Raw genomic sequence first — 13,292 nt, 5'->3', positions numbered from 1 at the left:
GTGTTTTCAGCAGAGTTGCAGCTAACCTGAAGGGTTTTGTTTCATTTTCTTCATGGCTATATTATATGTTATTTGCATTGCTCTGGGAATAGGATTTTGTTAAAGGGATATGTTTGGATCAAGTTTTCCACACATTTTGTAAAAATTATGTTTTTCTCTAAACTAAGAACAATGGGGGAAAATGGTGAAAATTCTTTTATTTCCTTTTTTTACCATTCATGAAAATAAATATTTCCATTAAATAAAATAAAAAAGCAATAATTTAATTTTTTTTAAAGAATAAAGTCAAACATTGCAGCATTGTGCTACTGCATGAGAACCTGACAGTGAAACTGAGTAGACATCAACTACAAACTAAAGTGATACCAACTGGCCTCTTTTTATCTTTCATGCTGAGAAAATCTTTAATAAATTTCAGGTCTTTTAATTAAGGTGTCCCACTTTAGTGGGAGTCTTCAGCAGGATCAAGACCATTATTTTAGGGAAGAATATATATATTTAAATTTATTCTTTTCAAGTTTTATATTGTCCCTTTAACTACTGATGTTTGGCCAGGAAAAAGAACACAGGGCTAACTCCATCAGACCTTTTTGTGGCAAAATACCAACTGAAGTCAACAAGAATTTTGTTGGAAAGACTGCAGGATTTGACTCACAATTCCTTGCAGATTTTATCTCAACTATGTAGGAAATTTTGCTCTGCCTTTCCTACAATCCTGTGCTTCTAATGGGGCATTAAGTTACCATGGCCCCAATTGCTTACATTACTTCCTTGTTTGTATACCAAAATCACTGAAAGCAGCACAGTACAATTATTTGTGAAAAATCATCCCCTGCCATGTTTTAGTAAAGATAGGTTAGCGATGGTGTCTGGAAACTGCTGCTGCAAAACGAACATAGGGAGCACAAGAGCAGAAAAATTGGGTTTGTATGGGTCACACATTCAGGATCCAGAGGCCCCTTCCTCTTCATATTAAAACAAGTTTAAAATAGGCCCAATTTTGAGACTACTTAACTACCTAATTATTTGGGTGTTGCTTCATGCAGCTGATACCTTGAGAAATAGACACCTCCAAAGCTGACCCATGCAATACTTCCCTATTGGAGCATTCACATGTCCAAGAAAATTGTTGCGTTGTGCTACCCTTCTGAGGCCGGAACAAAGGCCAGAACAGAAAGGCAGCTGAAGAGTTAACATGGTTTCTTCAGCAGGAAACCTGCTGATATAAAGAATATAGGATTTACAGAGAACAAGTTATCAGTGGTGGTTTTTTTCCCATTTAAATCTGGGCGAATACAGTGCTAATGAAAGGAGCCAGATTTTCAGGCATCAGGTCTGTAGTTCTCTTTATCCACAAAGCAGATACAAGAAGCTTCCCACCCTCTGCCATGCCAGTTTGGCACAACCCTCTTCTGGTGGAAACACCTATGGTGACAGGGTAGCTTGGTCTCCACGGCCCTATCAATCCTGTGCCTACCTTGTTGTTGAGAATGGCTACAGAGTTGCCAAACTTTGCCAGCTGCCACAGTGATTTAGGAACTGGCCTGATACTGCCAACTCACTATGCATACTTAACTGAGCTGAGGACAGCCTCCAGGTAGTAGTGACTTTCAGCTACTGCTGATCTGGGCCAGATATGGAACAGTGATCTAAAGATGAAAGGCTCTGTATCCCATTTCCAGTTCCCCAGGCCATCTGATCACCATAAGAACAGATTTTATATTACATATTGAGAATGATACTATCCATTTTAATTAATCAGGACATTCTCACCATGAGGACTTTTCTTAACTCACTGAGCTGTCACTAAGTAACTGTTTCTATTATACTGTACCTTAAGACAGATGTTTGCAGGGCTTTCTTAAGGAGACATCCTTAATAGGTTTTATATTTATTAGGATAATCTGTGCCAAAACATTTTTGAGTTGCTATTTTTAGAACAAAATGTTAAGGTCTTAATTGAACTAGATTTTTCTTCAGGTCTTTTTTTGTACTTTATATCTACCAAAAATGTAACGTATTTAAACATAATAAAATACAGCTATGGAGCTCAAGCCTACAAACACTTAAGCAGGTGGACAGCTTTACATATGTGAATTGCTCAATTGTATTAATCACGTAAGTAAAGTTATATGTTTACATATAGTGTTTGCAGATTGAGCCATTTGGGAGATATTCTAATATTCTCCTCTGTTAATGCTCTAATAGAAGCAAAATGGTAACTGCTAATATTGACCAAACAATGAGCATGTGAAATCCAGATGATAAAAGTATGAACTGATCGGTTATGTAACAAGCCAAATAAGTTTGCTCATGCCCATTTCTGATTTCCCTATTCATAGTGCTTACTCATTTGGGAGTTGCCTGTAACTCTTGAAAAGGACATCCCTTGAATCAGTGTTAAGCTTGCATGACAAAACCATGCAATGCTATGGAACACAAACAGCCTTTAAAGTTGGATTATTTCCTGACTGAATTCTGGGTAAAGATAGGTACTAGTCTCTTGAATCAGTGTATGCAGTTGGTTCTAGCAACTGTTAGCAAGAGTGGTGTCTTAATAAGAAGACATTTTTAAAAGTACAGAAACACAGAATTTCACTGGCTACATTATTTTTTATTTGGATCTTCACAAGTAAAAGGCAGGTGATTTTCCAAGTTGTATCTGTAATCTCAGCTAGACTATTAATACTAATAGAGCAAAAGATAATAATCTCCTTCTTTGTAAATTACCAGCAGAAGAAATTAACTGTCAGAATCAGTCAAAGATTTTTGAATGCTCCCATCAAATCACTAACTGGTTGGAAAAGCCACTGAACAGAATCCATTAAACCCACATTAAATGTCCAATTATATAAGGGCTAAAAATAACTGTAACAGCTTTTTAGTTTTTCCAATTGTCTTTTCTTAGAGTAATTATGATTTTCTGCTTTGCTTCAGCAAGTCATTCTGATGCTGTAAGAATGATGCTGCACTAATTAAATCAGTGCAACCATCATGTAATCTTAAACCAACTACCAGTAACTTGTTTTTAAAAAGAAAGAGACTCTGCTTTCAGGGTAAAGCTGAACAGAAAAAAAAATTACATCCAGTTGGACTGTACCTTACTCCTATAGATTTCAAAAGCATAACTCCTGCATAACTGGCAATGCCATATAAAAAAAGAGATGTCTAAATGATTGAGTGAATAATCAATGTGATTTTAGAGTTTGGGATTTTCAAAAGTATTTGTTTCATGTGCATGTCCCTCCCTCATCCTCTCCCCTCCCCCCCTTTTCTGTGGCTTTGGAGCATGTGTTCTCCTTCACCACTGCACATGACCCCTAAGGAATCCAAATGCCCCATTTCTGGAGATCATCCCAGGCTCCCCCTAATATATCTCCTGTCTAGATGGCCATGCTATTCCACTGTTGATGACAAGCATTCAACAAGATGCCTATAACCCTTCCTCAAAAGGCCAAGTATGTAACTCCCATAACTTTCTTCAGCTCCATTTGGCACCAGAGCACTGTAAATAAATAAGTAATAATTAATAAATACTGGGCTAGCAAGAGAAGAACCTAAAGATATTCCTGGAACTGGGTTTCCCCATACCACATAGTCTGCTGCCATTTTGTTGAGCTTGCCCCAGCACATTGTTTGATATAGTTTCAGTCCAGTGCCTTAACCTTAAGACAATCCTCCTTTTGCCATGTAGGGCACTCAAATTCTGGAGGAGGCACATGGTGGTAATGAGACATGCTCTCCCAGCTGTTTGTAAATCTACCTAAGGTCCGCCCCTTACACAGCAGGCTTCCCTCCAAACCCAGTGAAAATCTGCATAGGAGTTAATGCTGCTTAACCCTTTGCAGCTTCTACCTACCCTTGGAGAGAAGGTTAGTGTGTAGCTGTGGAGAAAGAGTCCCTTGATCTATCCTGAAGGGGAAAGAGGAGCCAAGGGGCAGGGTCCCACATGGGGATGAGCTGGGACTGTACTCCCATCTCCAGGCAAATCTTAGGGTTGTGCAGTATTTGAAAGCTTTGTTTTCTTAGCATGGCTGCAAACACTTTTTGTTGCCAAAGGGAGAATTTGGAAATAACTCTGTGAAGTGAATCTGAGCTTTTCAAACGCCTTTTTCCTCTAAGGCCCAGCAAGCTGCTTGCCTTTAATAATGACTGTTCAATTACTTCTATCAACTAAAGAAACTTTAAAAAAATTACAAAGCCACACTATAGACACCAGATTTTATTTTTCTTCTATTTCTGTTAAATATATTTAATGCAAATACAGATTAGGGAAGGGGTTCACACAAAAAGCAGCAAGTGGATGTATAGTTAAATATCAGAGAAGGCTAAAATACTTGCTATACCCAAAGTAACACTGAAGGTACTATTAAAAATTAGGTCAATTTTATTTCAAACAGGATAGACATTTCCAAGTGGCTTTTCCACAGGCCAAAAGAAATTAAGAAAAGCAGTAAGAATTTTGATCTCCATGACATAACTCTATAGCTCTGACCCTTGTCTGTTTGGCCAAGGAGTGCACAGCAAAAATCAGGAGGGGTGAAGGAGGGTTTCAAACCATTTTTGCACTCCTCTGATCCTGGGCCAGCTGTGCACCAGATGGATCCCCTGATGTCTCTCAGAACAGTCTGAAGGCTGCCAGTGACCTCCAGGGGCTATTCTGACAACTAGTCAGATTGCAGGGAAGTCTTGTCCACAAACACTTTTCCATACCCTAATTTATGTAGGAAGAATTGGGCCAGATCTACATCACTGGAGGATTGCCCCTACACTGGGATGACCCTCCTGTGGGCAGCTATCACTGCTTTAGAATCACTTTGCATAAATAAAGCAGCACAAAGCTGCCTCAGTGCAGGGGAAACCCTAGGCCTGTATTTCTTACTAGGCCCCAGTTTAAGTTTTCATGAGGGTAACATACAACCACAGGGCAAAGTTAGAAGACAGCACATATTTAAAAAGAAAAAAAATTGAAAAAGCTCAGAACCCAAGTAATTGTTCTCAAATCCTGCTTCTGTCTTTGTGCCAATGAAGGGTCCCTCTGGCAGCACAATCAGTTTACTTCACTTGTGTAAGGAGATTGGGAGTGGAGTGTGGGCACCTTTACCATGGCATGAAGCTTGGTTCTGCAATGGCTCCATGCTTACCAGCACATACTGAATGAATTCGGGCAAGGCAGGAAGGAGAGGGCCGAGCTAGGAAATGGGTGGACCAGAACTTCCTATCCTTCCCCCTGAGAAATGTAATGTTAGGGCTACAGTAGCAGCTGAAGAGCAGCTCTACCAGCTTTCTATGGCCTTGGGAAAGGATTCCTTCCCCTTGGTTTCTTTGGGAAGATCCATAGTCTTTACGGTGAAATTCACCTCAGTGCAGAAGGCTCACAGAAGACCCTCCGTATGACTTAAGCTGTTAACTTGGCACTTAAATAATGTAGAGGGCTCTGTGCATGGGAGTTAATTTCAACCTTATATTACCCACTGAAAATAAATAATTTAAAAGTAACCTATGTAGAAACAGTGAGAAAACAAAGCAATATTCAATTGAATGATCTGAGGAAATGACGAGGTAAGAAGCAGGAATTCTAAACAAATTCATAATACCAGCCTATCCTCGCCACCTTCCTGAATGACTTGACCAACAGAAGTTTGATTTTGTTGCTTTAGAAAACACTCTCTCTTGCACTCCATCAGTTGCTCAAAATCCCGCCACATTTTAGCTTGCTTCATATTTGGTCCATGACTTTCCCGCACAGCTTTTTGTTTCTCTCGTAGTTTCTGTTATAAACAAATAAAGTTACCGTATTTCAGATTTTTGGATAGGTTCAACATGACAAACATTAGCTTACATAGGTAGCCTAATGTGAATAAAGAACATTTCCTTTCCCCTTGAAACATTAATAATATTCAGTTAAGTTCAAAAACATTCCTTGTAAATGGATATGCAGCATTCTCTGTAGAGTCTTTGATGTGTGTGCCTTGTATAATGTTAGTTTTATTGCAGCTCCTTGAAAATAACACCCCATTTTTATATAGTGCAACTTTACCCTCCTGTGTTCCCAGTTTCTCTGTGTGGAGTCCCATTTGTTTTGTAAAAGTTTATTTTAAAAAATCAGTTCACTTCCAGACTGAGACACTGCATAGCAAGTTGCAGCCTGTAATGGGTTCTGATCATGAAGTTATATATCCTGAAATTAAACTTTTACAAGAGAAACTGCAATTAATTCTCAACTGTAGTGACACAAACTTGTAAAATTAACTCGCAAACTGACTCAAAGGGAAAACTAGAGAGGAAAAAGAGGACATTCTGGTTGAAATAGTATGGCTAAGACCCTCACTAGCCTGAACTTCACATGTGAATAAACTTGGACAACGGCTTTTGTTAACACAACTACATTGAAGATATCATTAGTCTTTTCTAAAGATAAGACTGACAGCTCTAAAATTTATTGACTTCAACAGGTTGCTTTATATACGACTTCAAATTTGAGCTGGCACAGTTTGTTATATCTATGTTTCAGTTTCTTATCCAAATGGTTTACAGGGAATGTGCTGTTGTGTTAAGCTGTTTGACTATCTTTTACAAGAAGCTCATGCTATGCTCTGTAGCAAATCAAACTCTGAAGGGTAAGTGTGATATCTTTGCAGGGGATTCATTACTGATGCCAACAGTAATGGAGTTTTCTTTGTGTTCTGCAATATGCTTTTTAAAAGGATGAACACAGTTTTGAACATTGAACCAAATAAAAGTATGAACTGCAACATGTTTGTTCAAGTGAAAAAACCCAAACTCATCCTTACCTTCCCAAGGTTTTCTTGTTCAAGGATCATTCGTGTATATTGTTCTCTAAAGAAGGTACATAATAGAGTTATAATTTTAATTAGTTTTAAGTAATAAAACATTAATTCTACAAGTGGGGGGAAAAATGGAAAGTGGTAGAAAGTTTACAAGTATAGCCAGGGTGGGGATAGCATCAAAATCTAAGAGCCCCGAAATAAGAAAGTCAAAAGAGTGAGATGAAGAAACATCTTTATCATCAGGCTTCAGGACTTCTTTGACCCTCATAATTGTGCAGTTGGCATAAAATGCTATTGAGGAATGGATAAGGTCACTATTAAGCTTTCCGAGCAAGTTTGATTTCTGGAGTTCCCCACGTGAAGTCTGGGTACATGGCCCCTCCCGAATAATGCATGGTTGAGATCTTTTTTAATACTGCATTAAAGTCATCAGTATTCGGAGACTGCTCAGTGTCATACTTCTGTACGAAGGCCATACAGTGTCCAAATCCAGACTGCTTCACTCATGGGAATAGTGTCATTGGAGCAAATGGGAAGAGCAGTATTTGGTCTCATGTTTGACAAAACCTAACACTGGTGGCCTGATTTTCAAAAATGCTGAGCATCCTGCAGCTCCAGTGGATTTCAATAGGAATTGCTGGGTGCTCAGCACTTGAAAATCAGGCTTCTTATTTAGGTGCCCAGAGATAGATATAGGAGCATAACTCTTGACATCCAATATTAAAAATCTTGGCCTGTTGTTGTCATTGGTGGATGAAGCTATTCCCTTGATGTATGTGAAACCTGACAGCATGATATAATACACAAATCATAACAAATTCTGATATGCTGTTATGCCCTTATTTATATATTTTTCAAATTTAGGTGAGATATTAAGAAACATGATCTCTTTTAAGAACCAAGTATGATGGTGTGTAACAAGTACTCTTAGCTGCAGAGGGTTTGGGAGTTCATAGAACACAGAGTGGTTCAAATATCTAAAGAACTTTCAAAATTCCTCAGCATGGGGAAATCCTAGTTTCCAAAAGGATAAAACACATCAATAAACCACACAGGTTGTGCTAGTAAGGTATTATTAGGCAAGGGTGGAGGATCTGCTGTGATACATTCCCCATTCCCATTGATTACTCCATCTTTGAGCTACAGTACATTCTTTGTATCTGAGGGGTAGCCGTGTTAGTCTGGATATGTAAAAAGCGACAAAGAGTCCTGTGGCACCTTATAGACTAACAGACGTTTTGGAGCATGAGCTTTCGTGGGTGAATACCCACTTTGTCAGACGCATGTAGTGGAAATTTCCAGAGGCAGGTATGAATATGCAGGCAAGAAGCAGTCTAGATTCGGGGTTATTGTATCTACTACCCAAGATCCACAAACCTGGAAATCCTGGACGCCCCATCATCTCTGGAATTGGCACTCTCACTGAAGGACTGTCTGGATATGTGGACTCTCTACTCAGACCCTACACCACCAGCACTCCCAGCTATCTCCGTGACACCACTGATTTCCTGAGAAAACTACAATGCATTGATGATCTTCCAGAAAACACCATCCTAGCCACCATGGATGTGGAGACTCTCTACACAAACATCCCACACACAGATGGAATATAAGCTGTCAGGAACAGTATCCCTGATGATACCACAGCACAACTGGTTGCTGAGCTCTGTGACTTTATCCTCATGCACAATTATTTCAAATTTGGTGACAATATATACCTTCAGACCAGTGGCACCACTATGGGCACCCGCATGGCCCCACAATATGCCAACATTTTTATGGCTGACCTGGAACAACACTTCCTCAGCTCTCATCCACTCATGACCCTTCTCTACCTATGCTACATTGATTACATCTTCATCATCTGGACCCATGGGAAGAAGACTCTGGAAGAATTCCACCACGATTTCAACAGCTTCCACCCCACCATGAACCTCAGCCTGGACCAATCTACACAGGAGGTCCACTTCCTAGACACCACGGTACAAATAAGTGATGGTCATGTTAACACCACCCTATCCCGAAAACCCACCGACCACTATGCCTACCTTCATGCCTCCAGCTTCCATCCCGGACACACCACATGATCCATCATCTACAGCCAAATGCTGAGGTACAAATGTATTTTCTCCAACCCCTCAGACAGAGACCAACACCTACAAGATCTATGATACCCACATGAGGAAATAAGGAAACAAATCAACAGAGCCAGACGTGTACCCAGAAGCCTCCTGCTGCAAGACAAGCCCAAGAAAGAAACCAACAGAACTCCACTGGCCATCACCTACAGTCCTCAGCTAAAACCTCTCCAACACATCATCAGTGATCTACAACCCATCCTGGACAATGATCCCTTGCTTTCACAGGCCTTGGGAGGCAGGCCAGTCCTTGCCCACAGATAACCCGCCAACCTTAAGCATATTTTCACCAGCAACCACACAGCTCACCATAGTAACTCTAACTCAGGAACCAATCCATGCAACAAACCTCGATGCCAACTCTGCCCACATATTTACACCAGCGACACCATCACAGGACCTAACCAGATCAGCCACAACATCACCGGTTCATTCACCTGCACATCCACCAATGTAATATACGCCATCATGTGCCAGCAATGCCCTTCTGCTATGTACATCGGCCAAACTGGACAATCCCTACGTAAAAGGATAAATGGACATAAGTCAGATATTAAGAATGGCAATACACAAAAACCTGTAGGAGAACACTTCAACCTCCCTGGACACACAATAGCAGATTTAAAGGTAGCCATCCTGCAGCAAAAAAACTCCAGGACCAGACTTCAAAGAGAAACTGCTGAACTTCAGTTCATTTGCAAATTTGACACAATCAGCTCAGGATTAAACAAAGACTGTGAATGGCTAGCCAACTACAAAAGCAGTTTTTCCTCCTTTGGTGTTCACACCTCAACTGCTAGAAGAGGGCCTCATCCTCCCTGATTGAACCCACTTCGTTATCTCTAGACTGATTCTTGCCTGCATATTTATACCTGCCTCTGGAAATTTCCACTGCATGCGTCTGACGGAGTGGGTATTCACCCACAAAAGCTTATGCTCCAATACGTCTGTTAGTCTATAAGGTGCCACAGGGCTCTTTGTCGCTTTAATACATTCTTTGAGCTCCATGCCATCTGATCCTGGCTCCTGTTCTCTCAGCATAGTAGATGTGTTAGGGGCCGGAAAGGGGATGGCTGGAGCATGTTGTGCTCTGGCAACTCAGAATCATTCTAGCCAGTGCATGAGACTGCTCTAAGTTGTGCTAGGAGCCAAACTGGCCCTGGCTATTCCCACCAGATCAAAAGGGCAGAAAGCCACCTAAAATCTCCTCCTTCCTATTAAGCTCACTGGATGTTACTCAGGCACAACTAAGAACCTGACCCCAGGATGTGTTTTTTGTTTGTTTTAAGTAAAGCTGTTTATTGCAAAACAATGATAAAGAACAAGAACTCTTTTTTCATGGTAGTCTTTTTCTTTACTATTTATAATGATGACTGGAATGAATGCAACTTAATTAGAAAAAAACCCCAACCTTTATTTTTAGAGAATAAAATTAACTTTTCACATTCCTTAGTACTGACTATATGGAACAGAGAGTTTATATCCAATAAAGAGGGTCAATATGTTATTAGGAAAGTGCTGTTCTATTTATGGTTCATTTTAGCTCTGTTTACATTCCAGTGCCCAGTGAAAAGACATACACATTCTGAAAGGAGGTCTAGAAACTCATTTTCTCTCCCTATTTTGCATTTTGTAAATATCTGCATATCAAAGCCTTCAGTATATACTTATAAATGTGAATGCTTTCTGAACTCACAGAAGGTCAAAATAAAATGTTTATAATTTCAGAGAAACTGTTACCTTATCTAGCTTCCTTTCTCATGTTTAGCAAAGCTTCAGTGAAACAGTGACAGCAGGAGAAGTGGCAACGCTACACTCAAGTCTTATTCCCAATGCCCAGAATCCCATAACTCCACTCACCATGTTCCAATTCCCGCATTTCCCCTCCTTGCTCCTCTGTTTGCCCAATTACAGTTACTTGATTCCATGAAACCATTATTGACAGACAGCAGTAGGGTTTGCCATGCACTTTCCACACACACTGGAAGATGCAGTTTCTGCCCTAAAGAGCATCCAGTCTCATAAAAAATAAGGGGAGCTGAGTGGTGGAAAGGGATACAACATACAAAGAGATGAGGAGATGAGACACATTTGGAGGTTGGCTTGTGTTTTTAAGTTATATTCACTAAATTCTCTTCACCCTCAACTTGGCCCTCTCACTTTTCTCCTACACCAATTCCCAGTTTCAGTTCTAGTGTACTAATAACAGCCCCTCTGTAGAACATTCGAGTTCTTCTCTGCACATAAGTGACTGGTTATTATTATTAAATATTGATATTCCAGTAGCACCCACTTGTGTCTGCTGGGGTGAATGGTATCACGAGGGTACAAGGAGCAACACAATTCTCCTATGGAGCATAGGCACTCCTCCTTTCAAGCACCAATACTAGTGCTAGCTATCGTATCAGACTGGCAAGAGTTGGTCAGGATCTGAGAACAACATATGCTATACTCCCTTGAAAAGGTGATGAATTTGCTGCTTCAGTGTGCACTTCCAGGAACCCCTGGAGGAAATCTGGCTGACTCTCTCTGTCTGACTCAACCATATTTCTTCCTTGGGCTTAGCTGCAGCAAGACACCTCTGCATCCATCTCCAACGGGAACCTGGAGTTAAAAGCTACTGTCTAGCCTATAGTCTCCAACACAAAGGGAAAGGTTTTGAGTATGTTTGAGAGAACTGGATATACAATAATATATTTTGGATGTAGGATACTTATTTTTTGAATTATTATAGTATTTTTAAGCTTAGATGGTGAATTCCTTCTTCCAGTTCAAATACCAATGAACAAATTTATAAAGTCAGGCTCAGTTTATAAAAATCCTCTGATTAACACATAAGAGACAGACAAGAACATTTACCTAATTGCTTTTCTTCTGTCTTGTGGATCTGGGGAAACATATGTCTTCATCTCATCTTTAGCACGTTGAAATTGTATTTCTAGATTCTAAAAAGAAATACACAGCATATTTTAGACATATGCCATCTTTCCTACTTAAATATTCTCACCTACACAAGTTTAGACTTCTCTCTTGTGGACTTACCTTTTTCATGCAGTTAGTATGATGATAGCAGCTTTCTTCCTGAATACACTCCTCACGCAGCCCTTTTACTTCCTGCAGTATGAGAACAATATATTTTATTAGGCAGTATTCTTGAAAGTCCCCAGCAGACAGACTGTTATTGTACGAAGTACAACTGAAAGTGTTTAGGGCAACATCCTGCCATAATTTTGTGTGCAGAATTCTGACTGCAGTCAATGGCCCTGACATTCATGTGAATTAGTAATTGAATTCCCTTTGCTTATTGTGCAAAGCCCTGTTTACTGCTTTGGGCTCAAAATCTTTGAATTCTATAAAGATTACATCCATTTAAATTTGAGACAGTCAGCACTCATCAGTCATGAGAGAAGCTTCATAAGAAATTACCAAGAAGTTAAAAAAATATTTAAAAGATTTCTCAACCAAAAGATCTTAAAATTCTGCAGCAGCAAGTGAAGGTAATGCACATCACCATGTACTGTTCAGTTCCTTAAATGGTGAAATCATTTGTGTTTTCCAGTATTAAAGCTCCTTTTAAAATGGTAATGAAAGGATTTTAAAAAATCCCTTTGGCCCCTTAATGTTTTGTCTAGACTTGAATTTTCAGTCATGTTCTAACACGTTAATCGATTACCAGTTAACACGTTTAACTAACATGATCATAATTTCTAACACAGACACTTCACTTTTTCAGCCCACAAAAGCTTATGCCCAAATAAATGTGTTAGTCTCTAAGGTGCCACAAGTACTCGTTGTTTTTGCTGATACAGACTTACACAGCTACCACTCTGAAACTTCATAAATGTGTTCCAGGACTCAAATCCTAGTTCTTATGCATGTCATAAGTGTTTGTGTCCTGGAACACATTTGTGAAATGTCTACATCAGAAGGTACCATCATGTTAGCTAACACGTTAATTGACAATCAATTAACATGTTAGAATAGGACTTAAAATTAAAGTCTAGACAAAACTGTTAGGGTTGGTCTCCAGAAATAGAGACTAGACCAGTACAAGGATGTTTATACTAGTATATCTGCATACACACTGGGGGATTGCACGGATTTAACTACATCAGTTTCTAAATTGATATAGTTAAAGCAGTTCAAAACTTGTGTGTATACAATCCCTGGTTTTGGCCTGGTCTATACTAGGATTTTACCTCAGTAAAGGTACATCTCTCACGGATGTGAAAAATCCACACCCCCGAAAGAAGTAGCTACACTGATTTAATCCCCCGGGGCAGACAGTGCTAGGCTGACAGAATTCTTCTGTCGACCTAGCTACTGCTTCTTGGGAAGGCAGATTACCTACAGCGATGGGAGA

General features: G+C 39.8%; 1 protein-coding gene across 4 annotated transcripts in view; it reads right to left on the bottom strand.

Annotated features, from left to right (window-relative positions):
- Nucleotides 1-4,217: 4,217 nt before the first annotated feature.
- Nucleotides 4,218-13,292, bottom strand: part of IFT81 (intraflagellar transport 81) — a 67,647-nt gene continuing 58,572 nt past the window's right edge. For 3 of the 4 annotated variants that reach the window (XM_044989911.1, XM_044989909.1, XM_044989910.1), the window contains exons 16-20: nt 11,972-12,043; nt 11,789-11,874; nt 6,795-6,840; nt 5,628-5,771; nt 4,218-5,559 (exon numbers count right to left, since the gene is read on the bottom strand). In XM_044989911.1, coding sequence (XP_044845846.1) covers nt 5,419-5,559; nt 5,628-5,771; nt 6,795-6,840; nt 11,789-11,874; nt 11,972-12,043 — 489 coding nt within the window. In that variant the 3' untranslated portion in view covers nt 4,218-5,418. Of the gene's footprint in view, nt 5,772-6,794; nt 6,841-11,788; nt 11,875-11,971; nt 12,044-13,292 lie in introns of all 4 variants that reach the window. The other variant, XM_044989913.1, reaches the window with a different exon arrangement.

The sequence above is a fragment of the Mauremys mutica genome, chromosome 16 (assembly GCF_020497125.1).
Source record: "Mauremys mutica isolate MM-2020 ecotype Southern chromosome 16, ASM2049712v1, whole genome shotgun sequence".
In the NCBI taxonomy this organism is placed as follows: domain Eukaryota; kingdom Metazoa; phylum Chordata; order Testudines; family Geoemydidae; genus Mauremys; species Mauremys mutica.
The sequence above is the reverse complement of the archived record's forward strand: the minus strand, read 5'-3'. Positions and strand labels throughout refer to the sequence as shown.